Raw genomic sequence first — 20,738 nt, forward strand, 5'->3', positions numbered from 1 at the left:
GAAAACTAAATCATCCCCTTCTACAGACGGAAGTTAATGCCTAAAACAAACTATTAAAACTGGCTGGCTCTTTAAATTATGTACAATATTAATAACAATAAAGTCCTTAAAAAGTGGGCAATGGATGTCAATATAATTCACTGAAATAAACACAAATGGCATTTCAACATATGAATAAATGCTCAATCTTGCTCATTAGAAAAGATGCCAGGGGCCGGCCCCGCGACCGAGTGGTCAAGTTCGCGCGCTCCACTTTGGTGGCCCAGGGTTTCGCTGGTTCGGATCCTGGGCGTGGACATGGCACTGCTCATCCGGCCATGCTGGGGCAGCATCCCACAGGCCACAACTGGAGAAACCCACAACTAAAAATACACAGCTGTGTACTGGGGGGCTTTGAGGAGAAAAAGGAAAAATTAAAAATCTTAAAAAAAAAAGCTTCCATTTTTCACTTGATTGACAAAGTGCAATTATGCACTAATTGCAACAATGTGAAGTAACAGCAATACGATGTTACAATAGTTCCGAAACCTTTTTAAACAATCCTTATTGCCCCATAACTAAAACAATTTTGCACTCCAGTCATCTTTCTATGACAAATCTTTTAAGTTGGCTACCCCAATATCCATTTTCAACTACTTTCTTCTTGGCTGCCTCTACTATCAGGACTGAAAAAGCTACATATTCACTTTCCCAGCCCGCCTTGCAGCTGAAGATTGACATGTGCCACGGTTCTCTACACTGAGACACATTAGTGAAAGTTGGCTGGGATGGATTTTGAGAAATTCTTGGCTTTCCTTTTAAGGGGGGATAGAAGTGGCTGGCACAGCTGTCATTTCTTTCTGCCTTGAACCCTGATGTGATGTCTGGCATTGTATCAGCCCTTTTACAAGCTTGAGACAACAATTAGGAGGATGTTAGAAATATGCCCTGGACAGTGGAATGGAAAGAAGTAAGAGGCATCACTGAGCAGCTTAAATGACACCTATAATAACCTTAGGATTTCATGTTATTCGAAAAAAATTAACTCCGGCTTATGTCCCTTGTTGTTTTGTTACACAGCCAAACACATTCCTAAGGGATACACTTTCCCAGAGGGCTGCCCTGAATCATGTTGTGCACACACTGCCCCAATATTTATTTGTAAGTTAAATGTATAAACTGTTATACTATTATATTCACTATAAAACAAATTAACAGAAATTGTTAGAGAAAAAAGTAAGTAGAAATTCTTAATACTTTTTCCTGCATGTCAATGGATCATCTTCATACAGTCTGGGTATGTAATGCTATTTAAAGCTCTCAACTCTGGGTTCATTTATTGTGTAATCAAACAGAAGTGTTTGATCTCAAGCAATAAAAACAAAGAAAATGGGATTTACTGGAAGGATATGAGGTAGCTCATAGAATTCACATTAGAGCTAAGCCAGGTCTCGAGGAGTAAGAATCAGGATAGCTAAATTTATAGACCATTAGATATCTTTGCTCCCATCACTCCAGATTTAAATTCCTGAGAAACAATCCACTGGCCTGGCTTGGGTCACATCCTGCGGTCAGGATGCGGTCTTCTAATTAACAGCCCTTCCAGAAGCATATGGAGTTAGAGAAGGCAGTTCCTCAAGCAGACAAAATATATGGCTGAATGGAGATTATCTTAAATTTTATATAAAATTACCACTTTCAGAAATAGTGCTTTGGAATAAAGTCAGAATCACCAACCCAATTTATTTTCTTGGAAAAAAAGTGTATCTAAAGGTGCTAAAGCATAGGTAATTTAAGAACTCCAATTAAAACAGTGTTCTTAAGCCTATAAAGCAAATCTAAAGCTTAAACTCCAGGACATTCCAGTCAAAAAACTAGTATTTGAACAATTACAATAAGCGATTAAAAGAGTATGATATGGCTGTTCATAGACCTCAGAAGACTGAATCACTTTCTTCTGGTTCCAGGCTCACACTAAGCTTCCAGTACCCATCTTATTCTAATTATCTACTCTACCAGCATAAACAAAAGCTACAAAAGTCAGTTTCAAATTTTATTTCATTAACTTAAAAGGTGAACAAAATGTTTATTTCACATCTTACTAAACTCATTTATCTGAAACATGGTTTACATAGAGGACAAACATATAGTATTTCAAGTAAGTTATGGTAGAGTCCATTTAAAAACAGGCTTTCTTCCACAAAGAAAGGCATTGAAAGGCAAAAAAATTTTCTTTTATACTGCATAAGAGCTAGATGCAAACTTTTGATGTACATTTATTTCACTGTCAACTCTGATGCTGAAGCTGGGCGGCACAACTGTCCACAGTTCAGTTAAATGATGCCAACAAAAAGCTTGTTTCTCTCCAATACAAATTAGTGGCCCCCATTCATGTCTCTTACAGTAGGTACCACAGACTTGATTCTCACATCAGGTCACTTCTTCTTCTTTCCTTTTCCTTTTTTACTTCCTTCTCCTTGCTGAAGACTTTGGTCACCACCTCCTGTTTTTTGTGTCCTTGTTTTTAGTTTAGGTATCATTTCTGCTACATACAACATTACTGACTTACCTAGGAACCGAAAGTTAGGCTTAGTGTATAATTTGAGAAATAAGACATAAAAGTCATTAACTTGAAAATCATAAAGTTCAAGAAATCATTACTACATCAAGAAAATGAGGTGGATTAACAAAACAATTTAAATGACTATGAAGACAATGACTCACTCAAGTGGAGGCCTTTGCTGGGGAAAACATACTGAGAACAAGGCCAAAATGTTTAAATGAACAAAATCACAATTTAAAACACTTCACTGGAAACAAAATGTTTGGCCCTGGACCTAATAACTGCATGAAGATCAAAGGAGCAGATATCTAAATATAACCAGCTGGAAACAGGATACCACTGTACCTTTAGCTATGGAAATACAGGGCCTCTCAGTCTTATAAAAACTCAATGACCTGAAGCTTCAAAAAATGCTACTCATATGCCCAGAGGACTCGTGCGTACATCCTGCTCCGTGCACCAACCACCTCCTCCAGCTCCAGTATCTGCTTTCAACACACCAAGCCCCTCAGTCTTTTCTCTTTTTACCTTCTTACTATTTTCTTACTGGAAACAGGAAGCAACATCTTTTCAACCGTAGTTTTTACTTCTATTTTATTTACTGGTCAAATCAAAAGTTGGTTTTTTTGGGTTTTTTTTTTTTTGTCTTTTGACTTTTAAGAGAGAGTATAGGAAGATGTCAAAGAGAAGAAAAATTACATTGGAATATACTTCCCGTCTCTCTTGAGTCAGAATCTTAAGTTTTTAGAAATATGTACCAATCCTGACAGGTTTTGGTATATAAAAACCCATCTATTTTAATTCAACTAAAAACAATTAAGTTGTCAGTTTTGGGGTATTGTGTCGAGAAAAAAAATTAGTAGCTCCATTTTAGAAAATCAGATTTTTTAGAAATAAAAATTCAGAAGATAATAACATGTAAATAAATACTCATCTTCCTAATACCAGAATATTTTGGAATACTGATGTCCAGGTTTATTTGGTTATTGCTTTTTTCACTCAGCATGGCTTTTCAGATTTATTAATGGTAGAAATTATTAACAGACCTCAAAGGTCTCTAGGATGTGAAATGGCAATTAATAATTTTACACTCTTAACCTGGGAACCATGCTGGACTTCCAGAGCTTTATAAAATGTTCCCAAACAATTTTTTGAAGAAATGATTAGTAGGTTTCATCACATTCTCAAAGAAGTCCTTAACTTAAAGGAAGTTAGAACCACAATTTACCTCTCTCCATCAGCAGTAGTCCCGTCTCTAAACTAATCTCTAAAATGCAAATTATGATTTTTACCTTTCAAAAGGCCAGTTTTAGAACCCTTTATGCAGTGTAGAGGAATGAACTATCCCCAAACTTTATTCATTCATTAAAAAAGCTTACGTGATGGGAACTGTACAAGACAGAGGCTGCCATCTTCCTGCTTGAGCTGGACCCGGACTCGGCCCCGGTACTGAGCATCACGATTCCATTCTCTAGAGTACATTTTATTTCTCTAACGTAAAAAGAAAAATAACAAACAGGCTTTAAGAAAGTTATTACATCAAGGAGATGAGTATGGAAAATAGCAAAAAAGGAACCACACCTTACCTCAAGAAATACATTAAGTCCGACTGCTGAGCATACATCTTGAATCTCTGTAGCTGTAGGATTTTCAACAGCCTGAACAGTTAAAAACAAGAACACTGAACAGCTTAGCTTTAAGTGGACAATGCTGTATTGTTGTAAATCATTTCAAATACTACGAATGAAACATACCAAAAACCCTGGGTTTCCTTTCTTATCAGGTATAGTTGCTTTAATTGTAATTTTTACAATTCCTGGGAATAATACTGATTCATACCTCTGTGTCCACTCTCCTCCAACAGAACATAAACTGCACCAAGGCAAAGACTCTTGTGTTCACCAGTATCCCCACCACCAGGCATGATGCTTGGAACACAGTGGGTGCTCAGTGAATCCTGGTTAAGCACCCATTACAGAACAACCACTTTTAGAGTTGTTCGGCAGTATCTACTAAAGCTAAACATACGCATTCCTCATGACAGTGCAATTCCACCTCTATGTATAGATCCAAGAAAAATGTAAAAATATGCTCACTAACAGACAAGTTCAAGAGTGCTCACAGCAGCACTATTTATAAAAGCCCCAAACTATAAACCACCCAGTTATCCATCAACAAGAGAATGGACTGTGCTATATTCACACAGTGCAATGCTACACAGCAGTGGTTTTCAGCAGGGCAATTCTGCTCCCTGATCGACACCTGGCAATGCCTGAAGACATTTTGATTGTCACAACTAGGGTGGGGTAGGGCACTGGCATCTACTGGGGAGGGGCCAAGGATGCTGCTGAACCACCTAAATGCACAGGACAGCCCCACAACAAAGAATTATCTGGCTTGAAATGTCAATGGTGCTGCTATTGAGAAACCCTGCCACAGAGCAATGAGAATTAACACACTATACTCAAAAATGTGGACAAATTTTAAAAGCTTGAAGTTCAGTGAAAAAGGACAGACGCAAAAGTACACAGGGTACAATACCATTTAAATAAAATTCAAGAACAAGCAAAAATAATCTATGGTGTTGGAAGTCAGGACAGTAGCTATCCTTGTGAGTATATGTGGAGGGGACAGTGACTGGGAGGGAACAAAAAGGAATCTTCCTGGATGCTGGCAATGTTTTCTTAATTTGGGTGCTTGGTTACACCCATGTGTACTCAGTCTGTGAAAATTAATCAAGATATATACGTAAGATTTATGTATGTTTCTGTATGTATGCTATTTATCAATAAAGTTAAAAACAATTCATTCTCGAATTTATCTGAGAGCTTGCTCCCAGAGGCCTCTGTCACGGTGGCATGACGTCAGGGCTTATTCTGAACCAGTGCTTTGACATCTTCTTTTACCCTGAGACAGCAAAGTATTTTCCCTTCCACATTAAAGCAGCAAAATGCGAGACATTAAATCACACAAAAATAAGGCACTGCTTCAGGCCAAGTTACCTTAAATCTATCATTAGATTACAAGATGTAAATGACTAAAAATTAGAATATGACATCAATTTTGAAGATAAAAAGCTACAAAGACCCTTCACTTGGCATTAGGCACTTCCCAAACTGAAGTCACCAGGCCAACTAAGAACCTGGGTTTTCCTATTCAAACAGCACATGGGAGAAATCATGTCTTTTAAAACCATAACACCCTTCTTTTAAAAAACGTGAGTTTTCAAGTAACTTTACCTCTCTCAAAAAACACAAAACAAAACAAAGAAGATAATGGGCATAAAACTACAAAACTCAGTATGTCTGAATTTTCTGCAAATCTTGTTTAAAAATTCAGTTGCGTTCCAGACGTTATATTGTATAATGCCATAATTTTGGCTTCTTTTATTAAGGGGAAGATCGTCATAATCTTGGTTTAAAAAAAAAAACCGTGCAAAAGCTACAATCCCCGAACCCAACTTCTTTCACACACACACTCATGAAGAACCACTTAATAAATTCCTTCAGCCAGAAATTAGTGCCTGTTTTCACCAATATTAAGGAAAGCACCCCAAATTCTTGGCTGCTGTTCTCCTCAGGCCCCAAACAAAGCAAAAAAGTAAAAGCAGCCTTTGCGCCCCTAACATTACGACCTCCCCCAGGAGCCCGCTTACTTTACTGATGGGGATTCGCCTCCCCTCCGCGATGGTCTTCTTGTTATTTAAATAAGCAGGATAGATGCAAATGAACCTGCCACAGAAAAAGCACAGCTGGTATCCCTAGAGCAGAGGGTATTTCCAAAAATTAATTCATTCTTCCATCAACATCAGGACTGCCGGTACACCTATATTATTTTCTTAGTATTTTCTTTTTCTCTAAGTTGCCTCCTTTTTACTTAATTTACTGCCTTTGATGGGAAAAAAAAAATCACTTGCTAGAGAATGTTTAAAAAAGAAAGGAAGGGAGAAAACAATGCCGCGGCGGTTCAGGTAGACTAGCTGCCTGTCACAAGTTCCCGAGGCGGCCCGCTCTCTGCCATCTCAGTACGGCGTCCGCGGCGCCGAGGACTAACGAACCCCGACGAGCCCTTCGGGACGGGAGAGGAACGCGGAGAAGCGTTCTCGCTCTGAGCTTCGAAGCCCTTGCCGCGCTTTCAGGTGAGCACTGCGCTCCCCAAAATCGGCACTGCAGGGACCTGCGAAGCGCCCGGCGCTACCGGCCTCCCGGAAGAACGGGCGCTCCGGGAGCCCCGGGCCGAGCTCCCCGGCGGGCCTCTCGCAGGGCTGGGGAAGGCGGCGCAGCACCGCGGGCTCGCAGGAAGCCCCTTCCCTTCTCCGGACCCACCTGTCCTGGTCGGCCGGGGATCGCGCGGCGGCGCAAGCCATCTCCACCCGGACCTGCACGGCGCCAGCCCCGGAGCCGCAGGGAGGAAACCGGCCAGACCTCGCCTCCAAGACTTCCCAGACCTCCTCGACTTCCGGCGGAAGTCCTGCCCACCGAAACGCCTACGCGTCCGCCGGGTGCTACTGTCCGTTTGTTCCGGCACCTGTCGCTCGGCGCCAATATCTCTAGTTTCTGACGTGGCATTTGGGACCTCTCTTCTCGCGAGAAGATCCCGAACGTGTCTAAATTCTTCGCTTCGCAGATCTAGCCAAAGCCAGACGTTTTGCGCATGCGCTGTCGCAAAAATGGGGTTTAATTTTCAAGCTGTTTCACGTCTGATTTCACGCTGCGTTTGGGTAGTGGTAGGAACCTTCGCCCTTATCCGAGGGCTCCACAGCGCGGGTAATCTGTGTAGTTCCGAGCAGGTTGTTAGGCCAGGCGAGGAAATGCCCTCGTGTTTAATCTTTATCCGCGCCAGGGCTCCCGCAGCTTGCTTTCATCTTGATAAAAATGGATTTTTATAGTCGTGGAACTAGCAAAATTACTGTCACTGTCTTTCCGTTTGCAGTCCACAATGTTAGAAATTTGACTATACACCTTTTTAAACTTCTGAAGAACACTTCCTACCATAAAATTCACTATATTTCTGCATACCTTAGGTTAATTGCAAAAGCACTATTTCAGCATTTCCGTTCTTCAACTCACACATTCATTCCTATTTTAGTAGCGGCTGTTTATTCCACACCAACAAAGGCACTTTTCAAAAAACCGGATAAGATAAGATAGGTATTTTCTTTTACAGATTAAAAAACAAACAAAACAAACCAACAAACAAAAGTCTCCCGAAAAGCTTGAGTCTCACCGAGGTCAGGTAATTTGCGCGTTCACATTAGTGATGGCTGAGCATAGATGCCCAGCTGGTGTGACTGGAAGTCCCTGCCTTTTCTCCATCCCCTCAATTCCTGCCTCTCAACCTTCTTGTAGTCTCAGTACTGGGTTAGTTTGGTGCGGATGTAAATAAATGTCTTACTTCTTTCTAAAGTGTGCGTGATTCCTGTAAAAAGAGCTTTATGCAATGAACAAAAAAAATTTAGGGATGAAATGAATCCAGACTTTAAAGTACGTAGTTTACCTGCTTCAGCACGTTGCTTTCATACTTTGTTTGCATCACAAAATTCGAATACTTCTTTTCAAAAAAATCAACATTTTATATACACATATGGAAAAAGTGGGAAATGAACAAGGTAGTATGAAGTTTAATACATGCAGTAGCCTATTTACCACGGAGTTGTGTTCTTAGAGCCATGTGAGTAATTGGAGACCAAAAGACCAATATTAAAACTGGTCACATTTCCTAATTCATACGCACTAAGGGAGTTAACAATAGAGCTAATATTTTTGAGTGCCATTCAAGGCTAGATTCATAACTCCTATTTAACTCTACACTCTTGTTGAAATATTGCACAAGTACAAAGAAAAGGGAGGAGGAAACAGCAATATTGTTACTACACTGATGATTAAAGGAACAATAACTGCATACAAAGTTTTAATTTTTATTTATTTTTTTTAAACTGGGGCAACATTGGCTTATAACATATAAACTTCAGGTGTACATCATTATATTTTGATTTCTATGTAGACTACATCATGTTCACCATCCAAGGAGTAATTACCATCCATCACCATACATATGTGCCCAGTCACTCCTTTACCCTCCTCCCTCCCCCCTTCCCCTCTGGTAACCACCAATCCAATCTCTGTATCTATGTGTTTGTTTGTTGTTGTTGTTTTTATCTTCTATTCACAAGTGAGATCATCCAGTATTTGACTTTCTCCCTCTGGCTTATTTTGCTTAGCATAACACACTCAGCTCCATCCATGTTGTCGCAAATGGCAAGATTTCATCTTTTTTTTTTTATAGCTAAGTAGTATTCCATTATGTATATATACCACATCTTCTTTATCCATTCGTCCTTTGATGGGCACTTATGTTGTTTCCAACTCTTGGCTATCGTGAATAATGCCTCAGTGAACATACGGGTGTATGTATCTTTTCACATTCGTGTTTTCAAGTTCTTTGGATAAATACCCAGCAGAGGAATAGCTGGATCATATGGCAGTTCTATTCTTAACTTTTTGAGAAATCTCCATACTGGTTTCCCTAGTTGCTGCACCAGGTTACATCCCCACCAGCAGTGTATGAGGGTTTCCCTTTCTCCACATCCTCTCCAACACTTGTCATTTCTTGTCTTGTTAATTATAGGCATTGACGGGCGTGGGGTGATATCTCATTGTAGTGTTGATTTGCATTTCCCTAATAATTAGTGATATTGAACATCTTTTCATGTGTCTGTTGGCCATCTGTATATCTTCTTTGGAAAAATATCTCTTCAGATCTTTTGCCCATTTTTTAATTGGGTTGTTTTTGAGATGTATGAGTTCTTTATATATTTTGGATATTAACCCCTTATCAGATACATGGTTTGCAAATATCGTCTTACAGTTGTTAGGTTGTTTTTTCACTTTGTTGATGGTTTCCTTTGCTGTGCAGAGCTTTTCAGTTTGAAGTAGTCTCATTTGTTTATTTTTTCTATTGTTTTCTTGCCTGGTCAGACATGGTATTTGAAAAAATGCTGCTAAGACCAATGTTGAAAAGCGTACTGCCTATGTTTTCTTCTAGGAGTTTTATGGTTTCAGGTCTTACATTCAAATCTTTAATCCATTTTGAATTAATTTTTGTGTATGGTGTAAGACAATGGTCTACTTTCATTCTTTTGCATGTGTCTGTCCAGTTGTCCCACCGCCATTTATTGAAGAGACTTTCCTTTCTCCATTGTATGTTCTTCGCTCCCTTGTCGAAAATTAGCTGTCCATAGATGTGTGGGTTTATTTCTAGGCTCTTGATTCTGTTCCATTGACCTGTGTGTCTGTTTTTGTACCAGTTCCATGCTGTTTTGATTACTATAGCTATGTAGTATATTTTGAAATCAGGGAGTGTGATGCCTCCAGCTTTGTTCTTTTTTTCTCAGGATTTCTTTGGCTATTTGGGGTCTTTTGTTGTTCCATATAAATTTTAGGATTCTTTGTTCTGTTTCTGTGAAAAATGTCTTTGGAACTTTGATACAAATTGCATTGAATCTGTAGGCTGCTTTAGGAAGTACGGGCATTTTAACTATGTTAATTCTTCCAATCCAAGAGCACGAATATCTTTCCATTTCTTTGTGGCTTCTTCAATTTCTTTCAACAATGTTTTATAGTTTTCAATGTACAGGACTTTCACCTCTTTGGTTAAATTTATTCCTAGGTATTTTATTCTTTTTATTGCAATTGTAAATGAAATTGTATTCTTAATTTCTCTGCTACTTCGTTGTTAGTGTATAGAAATGCAACTGACTTTTGTATGTTGATTTTGTATCCTGCAACTTTACTGTATTCATTATTTCTAAAAGTTTTTTAGTGGATACTTTAGGGGTTTTTATATATAAAATCATGTCAGCTGTGAATAGTGACAGTTTCAATTCTTCTTTTCCAATTTGGATCCCTTTTATTTCTTTTTCTTACCTGATTGCTCTGGCTGGGACTTCCAATACTATGTTAAATAAGAGTGGTGAAAGTGGGCATCCTTGTCCAGTTCCTGTTTTTAGAAGGATATCTTTCAGTTTTTCTCCATTGAGAATGATATTAGTTGTGGGTTTGTCATATATGGCCTTTATTATGTTGAGGTACTTTCCTTCTATACTATTTTATTCAGAGTTTTTATAAATGGATGCTGTATCTTGTCAAATGCTTTCTCTGCATCTATTGAGATGATCATGTGATTTTTTTCCCTTCATTTTGTTAATGTTGTGTACCACATTGATTGATTTGTGGATGTTGAACCATCCCTGCATCCCTGGAGTAAATCCCACTTGATCATGGTGTATGATCTTTTTAATGTGTTGTTGTATTCGATTTGCTAGTATTTTGTTTGAGGATTTTTTCATTGATCTTCATTAGTGATATTGGCCTGTAATTTTCTTTTTTTGTGTTGTCCTTTTCTGGTTTTGGTTTCAGGGTAATGTTGGTCTTGTAGAATGAGTTAGGAGGCTTCCCCTCCTCTTGAATTTTTTGGAAAAGTATGAGAAGGATGGATATTAAGTCTTTGAATATTTGGTAGAATTCACTAGGGAAGCCATCTGGTCCTAGACTTTTTTGGGGGAGGTTTTTGATTACTCTTTTGGTCTCTTTACTGGTGATTGGTCTGTTCAAATTCCTTATTTCTTCTTGATTCAGTTTTGGAAGGTTGTATGATTCTAAGAATTTATTCATTTCTTCTAGATTATCCAACTTATTGGCATATAGCTTTTCATAGTATTCTCTTATAGTCTTTTGTATTTCTGAGGTGTCCATTGTAATTTCTCCTCTTTTGTTTCTGATTTTATTTACTTGAGCCTTCCCTCTTTTTTTCTTGGTGAATCTAGCTAAAGGTTTGTCAACTTTGTTTATCTTTTCAAAGAACCAACTCTTAGTTTCATTGATTTTTTTCTATTGTTTTATTAAGTGTGAACTTAACCGCTGCGCCACCAGGCCACCCCTCTGCTCTGATTTTTATTATTTCCTTCCTTCCACTGATTTTGGACTTTGTTTGTTCTTCTTTTCCTAGTTCCTTTAGGTGCACTGTTAGATTGTTTTATTTTTATTTTTTTTAAAGATTGTCACCTGGGCTAACAACTGCTACCAATCTTTTTTTTTATTATTATTTTTAATTTTTTTTCCTGCTTTATCTCCCCAAACCCCCCCATACATAGTTGTATATCTTAGTTGCAGGTCCTTATAGTTGTGGGATGTGGGACGCAGCCTCACCGTGGCCTGATGAGCGGTGCCATGTCTGCGCCCAGGATCCGAACCCTAGGCCGCCAGAGCGGAGTGCACGAACTTAACCACTCGGCCACGGAGCCAGCCCTGTTAGATTGTTTATTTGAGACTTTTCTTGTTTGTTGAGGTCGGCCTCCATTGCTATAAACGTCCCTCTTAGAACCACTTTTGCCGTATTCCATAAATTTTGACACGTCAGAATATAAAGTTTTTAAATGCTTATGTTGTGGAAAAGCAGGTTGAATTAAAGGAGCATGGAAAATGGTGGAGATGATGAAAGGACTCTAGAGAATGATGGCACTTGTTTTCAAATCTAATTTCTATCAAACTGTCTTCCTTTTCCTCATACAGATGTGCCATTAAATTCAACCTATCAATCTTGGTTGGGGCTATTGGGTAGGGGTGGGTTTCACAAACGTGGAAAGAGAAGATCGTGGTAAGCAAGAGAAATTTTCCCAAGATAGTTGAGTATGAATTAAAAGTAGTAGGAGGAATGGGGTTAAAGAAGAGGTGTGATGTAAATGTGTCTGAGGGTGGGAAGAGACGGCTGGAGATGTAAGTTAGATGACCTGTGAGCCTTGACAGAAAAAGTGTTAAGGGGAAGAAATGGTGGATTAGATACCATGCTACAGATCACTTGGTGGCCTCTTATGCATCCAACAAAGACATTTTGAGAAGCTACGATGTACCAGATACTCAGAGGTGCTCGGGATATAGATATAAATAACAAAATAACTTTTAAAATAATTTTATTTATTTATTTTTGTTTGTTTTTTTGAGGAAGAGTAGTCCTGAGCTAACGTCTACTGCCAATCCTCCTCTTTTTGCTGAGGAAGACTGGCCCTGAGCTAACATCTGTGCCCATCTTCCTCTACTTTATATGTGGGACGCCTACCACAGCATGGCTTTTTGCCAAGCGGTGCCATGTCCACACCTGGGATTCGAACTGGCGAACCCCGGGCCACCAAGAAGCGGAACATGCACACGTAACTGCTGCACCATTGGGCCAGCCCCATAAAATAATGCTTGCTCAAGTTTCTCACAAGTCTAAGAGATGAGACTGACTTGCATATAGCTACAGCAGGGCCATCCCAGCCTGAGCCTGAGTTGCGTCCATCAGGGAATTCAGGCACGCCTGGGTGTATTTGGTATATTTGGTTAACTAATGGGATGGTCTGCGTGTTTCGCTAGTCTATTACTGTGTAACAAAGTACTCTGAAAGTTAGTGCTTTAAAACAACAATGATCGTTTATTTGCTCACAAAACTGCACTTGGGGTAAGGGCTCAGCAGGAACGTGGCATCTGCTGGAAGTAGAGAGTCCAAAATGACTTCTTTACTCACATGTCTCTGCCTTAGCTGGGATGGCTGGAACAGCTGAAGGCTGGCTGGGCACCTCCCTCTCCAGGTGGTGTGGCTTCTTCATATGGCTAGGCTGGACTTTAACAATGGCTCTCTCCTTGACCAAACTTTAGACAGGATCATCTGAGCCCTTGTCTCAACTAGGCATCCACCTTGGCCCTTGTTCTGTCTTCTGCCTGTCCAGCCCAGTTTTAGCAAGAATCCTGCTAAGTGTATTAGTCAGGGTTCTCCAGAGAGAGAGAACCAATAGGCTACGTATAGATATACGAGGAGATTATTATAGGAATTGGCTCATGCCATTATGGAGGCTGAGATATGCCATGATATGCTATCTACAAGCTGGAGAACCAGGAAAACTGATGGTATAATTCAGTCTGAGTCTGAAGGCCTGAGAACCAGGAGAGCCAATGGGATAAGTCCCGGAGTTAGAAGATCTGAGAACCAGGAGCTCCAATATTGGAGGGCAGGAGAAGATGGAGGTCCCAGCTCAAGAAAAGAGAGAGAGAGAATCTGCCCTTTCTCCACCTTTTTGTTCTATTCAGGCCCTCAACAGATTGGGTGATGCCCACCCACATTGCTGAGGGTGATCTTCTTTATTCAGTCTGCTTATTCAAATGCTAATGTCTTCCAGAAACACCCTCGCAGACACACCTGAAATAATGTTTTAACACTATATGGGCACCCCCTAGCCCAGTCAAGTTGACACATAAAATCAACCATCACAGTAGGTTTAGTGAGAGTCCCCTCACCCTTGATATCTGATCAAATTCCTCATCCTCCACCTCTACTGATAAGTCTTTGGCCTGCTTTCAACAAGAGTCCCCTCACCCTAGCCCCTCACTCTGCTCTTTGGTTATAAATCTCCAGCTATCTTTGCTACATTTGGAGTTACGCCCATCTCGCTCCTCTAGTGCAATATCCGTATTGCGATAATCTTGAATAAAATCTTCCTTACTGTTTTAACAAGTGTCAGAATAACTTTTTCTTTAACAACTTCCACATAGCATGGTAGTTTCAGGACTTCTCCCATGGTGGCTGGCTTCCTGCAGATTGCCAAGTGGAAGCTGCCAGGCTTTTTTAATGCTTGGTCTTGTATTCTATTGGTCAAAGCAGTCATAGGGGCAGCTCAGATTCAAAGAAGACTCACATTGCAAAAAAGCACGTGGAATGGGAGATAGTGTGCCATCTTTGGAAATATGATCTACCACCGTGTCAGAAGTCAATTTCTACAGAAGACTGAGAATTTACCCTAGGATAACTAAAAGTTAGGGAGACCAACCTGACCTAACGACAGAGCTTCCATTGTCAGGGAGAAAATCCAGAGCACAACGTGGTGTTTATGAGTCAGGTTTATCTACATTCCATATCCAGTCTCTATTGGGTTCATACCTGTATCTTGGGGTGGAAGGGTTGACTATAAGTAAAATCTGGTTTATTTTTTTCGAGGAAGATTAGCCCTGAGCTAACATCTGCCAATCCTCCTCTTTTTGCTGAGGAAGACTGGCCCTGAGCTAACATCCGTGCCCATCTTCCTCTACTTTATACATGGGACGCCTACCACAGCATGGCTTGCCATGCAGTGCCATGTCGGCGCCTGGGATCTGAACCAGGGAACCCTGGGCCGCCAAAGCAGAATGTGCACACTTAACTGCTGTGCCACCGGGCGGCCCCTAGAATCTGTTTTAATGAAACTGTTTCATTAAAAATCCTTTTAAGGCATTTGAACACAAGCAGTACTGCTTTGGTACTCTTATGGGAAAATGCTGATACCAAAGTGGTGGACAGGTGTTTTCCCCACTTCTAAAAGAACACACTGCAACGTTTGGATACAAGAACTCCTGACGGTACAGTCCCACTTAGGCACCAGCAAGATTCTGGCTGGTGTCTGACGCAGAGAGCCAATTTGGTAGACATGTTTGATTTGAACTTGGTGTCCATTCCAAATTCTTTATCATATGGCTTGGTTTCTGATCCTGCAAAGTGAGGGAAAGGAAGTGATGGAGGAGCAGGAATAAGAAAAGAGATAACACGAGAACATTTACTGAGCTGAAGACTCAAGATTGAAAAGATTCAGTATTAAAAGACAGGGTTGTGGAAAAAAGACACACAGCTGGACTTATGCCAGTAACAGTTCTTTATTTCAAGGATAAAAACAAAACCCTACAAACAGCAACGTAGGAAATAAAAGTTATCTATAATGGAATAAAACTCAGACTGACATTTGAATTTCTTAGCCACAGTAAACATTAGAAGTTAAGAGTTTTGAGGAAAAAGAATTGTGACCAAAATTGTGACCCAAATTATCCTTTGTCTAAGGGGAAAAAACCCAATTTTAAACAAGCAAGCATTTAGAAAGTATATCCCCAGCTTAGCTTTTCTGGAAGAAAATAACTATTTGAGGACATACTCCAGCTAAGTCAAATTATAATAACATAAAGAATTGAAGAAAGTGAAAGGCATGTAATGTAGAGGAAACAATGGTCAACATTTAAATCTAATTTATACTTAGATTTAATTATTGATAATGTGATGGTGAAGCTAATTGCAATTGTTAAGAAAATATTCTGAAAACTAAAAACAAGTCAATACATTAATACTGGAACAAAGATTTTGCAAAGAACTTAGGGTTCCAACTGACATAGTGTACATCTCAGTTTCTAAAGTCCTTTTAGCCACTGCATCACTAGGGTCTTCACTGGCCATGCTACCCGACATAGACCTTGACTTTGCACCATTTTGCTGACTCCTCTTTCCTTCTGGCCTCCCCATCTCTGCTCCTCAGCCCCCAATTCCTGGAGCTCCCCAAGAATCCCAAATTCTTGCCTCTCTTAAGCAAACCTGTGAAATTTTCTCTAACTCTCCTTCCACCTAAACTCCAGGCTTAGCTTTTTGGATCCCAAACCCATCCAGGTCCTCAGGTAAAGAAAAGGACCTTCTGAGAAACTTCCTTTAAGATCCACCCTTTTCAGAATGAAGTTGTAGTTTTAAATAATAACTTCTCCTTTTGTTTTGTATAGACTAAGTCATCTGTCAAACACTGTCTCACTGGTTCCATGGTTTTTGTCAGTTTTTGTATTTGTAATTTTGTTTCATACATTTGATGCTGTATCATTTGACATTTAAGGAAAGCATCATAACTGTTCATCTTCTTTTCATTATGTTTGATGCTTTTATCCAGAATTATACTTTGTCTGATATAAAGTTGCCATTATACTCCTTTCTTTGCATTTGCCTGTGCAAGTGTGGCTGTACTTTTAGTTTTATGGTTTCTGGATCATTTTAAGTGTGTCTTTTGTTAACGGTATATAGTTGGAGGATTTTTCACTTGACTCCAATCTGAGAGTGGTTATTTCACTGTATGTGTTTAATCCATGTATTATTTGGTATTACTCTGTCATTTTATGCTTCTTTGTGTGGCTAATTCTCCCTCTGCCATTTCTCCTGATCTTAGATATCTTGCTTAAGTATTCTTAGTTGTTATCTTTTGGCTAGTGATTTAGGTGGGAAATTTTATTTCTTTTTAACATTGGGGTTACCACTAAATTAAAAAATTGAATGTGTTTCTCCAAGTCAAAAGTAAAATAGTATCTCTTGACACTGCCTTCATAAGATTAGAAATTTAGCAGGCTTTTACATGTTCCTTCCCTTCTAAATCTTGTTTCCTGGTTTGGGCTGGAATAATGTGGAATTTAAGGTTATTAAAATTATTAAGTATTTCATCTTTTCAGTTTTAGTTACATGGACATTCACATTGAGGTTATCAGATTAACCACAATTATTTACACGTTTATTCAAGATTAAAGTTTTATTGCTCAAATTGTTTCCTTAAAACCTTTCCATTTATTTTAATTCCTTGGGCAGCAGGAATACTGAGCTACAAATACGTCATGGTTTCTGGTTGCCTACTGCTTTTGAAATGACCCTCACATATTTGGGGAATTCATGTTTTATGAATCCAACACATGACTCTACCAATCATGTCCACCCAAGAAAAACTTCAGAAGCGAGCAGTGTGAGGAAGCAAGTAACCTTATTTTACAGCGAGGATGTGTCAGAGGGTTCCAGGGTTTAGGGGCAGCAGCTGGGTTTTTAACGAAGCAGCCTCACAGTATGGTTTGGGTATTGTTTCCACTGTCTAATTTCCAAGACTGAATTTCTGGCCGTCATATAGATCCTGTGAGCTACCTAATATTCCTTAAATGAACGTCTTTTCTTTTAGAGAAGGTCTTATTGCTTACAATTATTAAGAATTCTGAAGAATACAAGTACTTAAGATGAATTAAATGCTAGTTTGGCTGGTTTCAGAATTCTTAGGTAATATTTCTGTTCCCTTCCAAATGCTGCATATATTCTTCATTGTTTTGATGTTTTTCTTTTTTGGCATTCAGTATTACAGAGAAGAAACTGATGCCAACTTAATTTTTTTGGTAGGGAACCTACTCCTCTCTCCCCACAGATGTTTTTAGAAAGTTTTCTCTATCTTTGAAATTAACAACTCACTAAGCTGTGTCAAAATGCAGTTTTTTGTTAGTTTCAAGTTACTTCAGGAACAAAGTGGGTTTAGAAGTTCACAAATGCCCCAAACACAAGGAAAAGTAGAACTGAGTCCCAGAAATGGCAGGGACTGAGGTAACGCCAGAAGCTAGTGCCTCTGTCTCCCACTTGCTGTCGATGCCTCCGTCCTCTATCTGCTCCCTTCTCTTTCCCTACTGGCTGGCTTTCACTTACTTTTAGCTTCATGATGCCAACCATAACAACCACAGCCTTAACTCTACAAGATCTTTCAGCTCCAGCCCTCAATCACCAACCAGAAATTTCTTTTGTGATTCTTACTTCAAAATGATTGGGCCAGTCTTTTTTTTTTAAAGCCAGGCCATTCAATTCTTCGGTCACTGGCCAGCTGATGTTGAGTCTCCCCTGGGTCAGGGAGAAAGACTGTGTACGTGGTTCAGTGACCAACTAGTGAGGCTAAGTGTTTGGGATTCCAAAAGATGGTGGAGGTGGGGCAGATAATATTTGGCATTGTTCTCAATAGTTATTTTTCACTAATGTGGCTTTTTATTCAATAGTCACCTTCACTAGTATACCTAAAGTTGAGTATTTTTAATTAAAAAAGTAACAATCACATAACTTCAAGAAAATAAGTGAGTGGTCACAAATGTAGAGAAAGAATTATACTGAATATCAGAGGAAAGAAAGTGTATTTAGCACCAAAAACAGTATTATACACATAGAAACAAGTTGAAAGAAGTATCAATGGCCTAATGAAAACCAGAATATAGTTTTCTAGAACACAGAACAAACAGTTAGGGGAACGGTAAGAAAAGGACCTGGTGTTACAGGAGTCAGAGTCCACAGGTTTCAGCACTATAAAGCAGTATTTTAAAGTCAGCATAATATGAGTGAAATATGCTTATTATAAATTTAAAAATAATTTATATACTCTATTGTAGCCACTATGACTTTTGAAAAATCATTTTTGTTTGGTAAATTTTAATGATCTGACTACTCAAATCTTTCTTCAGCTCTTGGCAATTTTTTTGCATTTCTAGTACTCTGTTCTTTTCCTATTTTAGATATAAAGAAATCCTGTGATAACATGAATTCAGATATAGTACTCCCATCCTCAGCAACAGAATCATCCCTTCACTTAATTAACCTTGTTTCATATTTTAAAAAGTCAAAATTTTTTTGACTGTACTTACAGTGCCATTTGATGCTTATGGGCTTATCTTTTATTTCATTTTTTTCCCTCTCATTAACTTTCCTTTTAGTGCCCAGGTAACTTGTAAAGTTTACTCTTAAATACCAATCTGATATGCCATAGTTAATTGGTTGTTAATTACTCCCACTGCATATTAACAGATAGGCAGATTTTCCTTTCACCCGAAATCAATCTTCCTTCATTTTAAAGTTCCCTTTTCATAGTTTCTTCTTATCTTATTGCAAATCCAAATTAGATATTTGCTGAAATTATTGCCTTTATAATAACTCTGTTTCAAAGGGAGCATTAGCCGATCCCTCCAATGTAGTCATTGTCTTCAGAATCACTTGTTCACTCACATCTGGTGAATTTGTCCACTACTGGGAGTTGAGATGAGCTATATCAGATGTATAGCTCAGTATTCAAATCTTTCAAGCCCAAAGGAGAAAGAAGTTTGTTCGCAGACACTGTCAGATTAAAGGTCCAGCTGTTGAGAAGAATAGAGGACTAGCCAGAACTGAAGACACTCAAGGAGCTCCCTTGTTGTAACTCAGGGCAGTAGTTCTCAAAGTGTGGTTCTCAGACCGGGAGCATCAGCATCACCTGTGAACTTGTCAGAATTGCAAATTCTTGGGCCCCACTCAGAATCAGAAACTGAGGGTGTGGCCCATCTTAATAATGTCTTAATAAGCACTTCTGGTGATTCAAATGCACTCTAGTTTGAAAACCACCGCCTTAGGAGCTCTGTTTGCTGCGGTCCAAAGCTAGATAGAGCACAGCCCCCAACTTCCCTTAACAGGCATCACAACTCTTAACTAATCCCAACTCTGGGCTCAGTATGCCATTTGTAACAAGCGTACGCTGGAGATATCTGGCCTGCTGTCACTTACGGCGGCACCCTGCAAACTTCTAAAAGCAGAATTGAGATTTACCCCTTTACTAATTCAGAGCCATTGTCTCTAACTAGAGGGTGTCACACAGCATCTTTTTCCTCCATGGGCAATGCAGACTGGCCCTTTTCCTAGTAGGTGTTGCCTACAGGAATTCCTGAGTTTTCTGGCATGTGCAAGGCACTCGTTTTTTATTTCCAGGATTGATGTTTTTTCCTTACTTGAAAAAGGCGATTTTATTCTAATAGACTTACATCTCATCTCTTTCCATAAAAGTACTTAAATAAGTACTTTTATGTATGCAATAATTCAGAAAAATAGAAAATCAGGACTAAAAGAGGAAAGAAATATGACCTATATGCATGTATCCATGTTGAATAAGGCAGGCTTTGAGAAACAGAAATAGAATAAATTAGTATTATTATTCACAAACTATTTCAGATAAAATTTGACAAAAATTTAAATGCAGATATATTCCAAAAATCAGTAAATTGAGGTGTTTGCAAAGTGGTCCAGTGGAAAGAGTATGGGCTTTGGGGTAAAATGCATTACTTCAAATCACAGCACTATATTTACTGGCATTTTAGTTTAAAAAAATCAGCCTCACTTCCTGTAAGTGATAAACACAGGTAAGTGCTAGATAATTAACTACATGATGTGATTTCCAGGACACCAGATACATGTGCTTACTCCTCCTCATCCTCTTTTCCCAGTGCCCCACCATACCTAAGTATCTTTTCCCTTCCCCAAATGCAGAGTGCATACATTTTGTCACTAAAAATAAATTTTCATTTATTCAACAAATCTGTGAGCATTTATCTTCATCCTCACCCTCTGATCTTTTAGAACAAATTCTGGGAAGATATATTAACTTATCTTTGTTATTAAGTGTACCAGTTTACCTTCCTTCCTGAAGGAGGATTCTCTCTGTCCTGTGAGGAAGGCGGCATTCGAACAAATACCCTGCAGTCTACCCATCAAAAACAAAGTTTTCCTTAACAGGCAAGGGGGTTTAAACCATCTC

The 20,738-nt window shown here is 39.1% G+C and overlaps 1 protein-coding gene across 3 annotated transcripts; it reads right to left on the minus strand.

The window, feature by feature from the left end:
- Positions 1-2,019: 2,019 nt before the first annotated feature.
- On the minus strand, positions 2,020-7,127 carry SRP19 (signal recognition particle 19). Of its 3 annotated transcripts, none has more exons than XM_014842934.3 (5): positions 6,868-7,127; positions 6,198-6,273; positions 4,129-4,200; positions 3,922-4,033; positions 2,020-2,548 (listed from the first exon to the last, which is right to left on the minus strand). In XM_014842934.3, exons 1-5 carry the CDS (start codon positions 6,906-6,908, stop codon positions 2,415-2,417), a joined length of 435 nt encoding a protein of 144 aa, XP_014698420.1. In that variant the 5' UTR covers positions 6,909-7,127; the 3' UTR covers positions 2,020-2,414. The 3 variants fall into 3 exon arrangements, with proteins under 3 accessions (XP_014698420.1, XP_044636036.2, XP_044636037.1); XM_044780101.2 differs by having other exon boundaries at positions 6,198-6,302; positions 6,868-7,125; XM_044780102.2 differs by lacking the exon at positions 6,198-6,273 and having other exon boundaries at positions 6,868-7,018.
- Positions 7,128-20,738: the final 13,611 nt, after the last annotated feature.

This window comes from Equus asinus, chromosome 9 (assembly GCF_041296235.1).
Source record: "Equus asinus isolate D_3611 breed Donkey chromosome 9, EquAss-T2T_v2, whole genome shotgun sequence".
NCBI classification, from domain to species: Eukaryota; Metazoa; Chordata; class Mammalia; order Perissodactyla; family Equidae; genus Equus; species Equus asinus.

Coding starts and splice junctions, on each gene's coding strand:
- SRP19 (XM_044780101.2), bottom strand. CDS start 7,110: ATGCCACGTCAGAAACTAGAGATATTGGCGCCGAGCGACAGGTGCCGG. Junction 6,303..6,867: donor TCCCCGGCCGACCAGGACAG/GTGGGTCCGGAG, acceptor CCTCTGCTCTAG/GGATACCAGCTGTGCTTTTT. Junction 4,201..6,197: donor GGCGAATCCCCATCAGTAAA/GTAAGCGGGCTC, acceptor TTAACTGTTCAG/GCTGTTGAAAATCCTACAGC.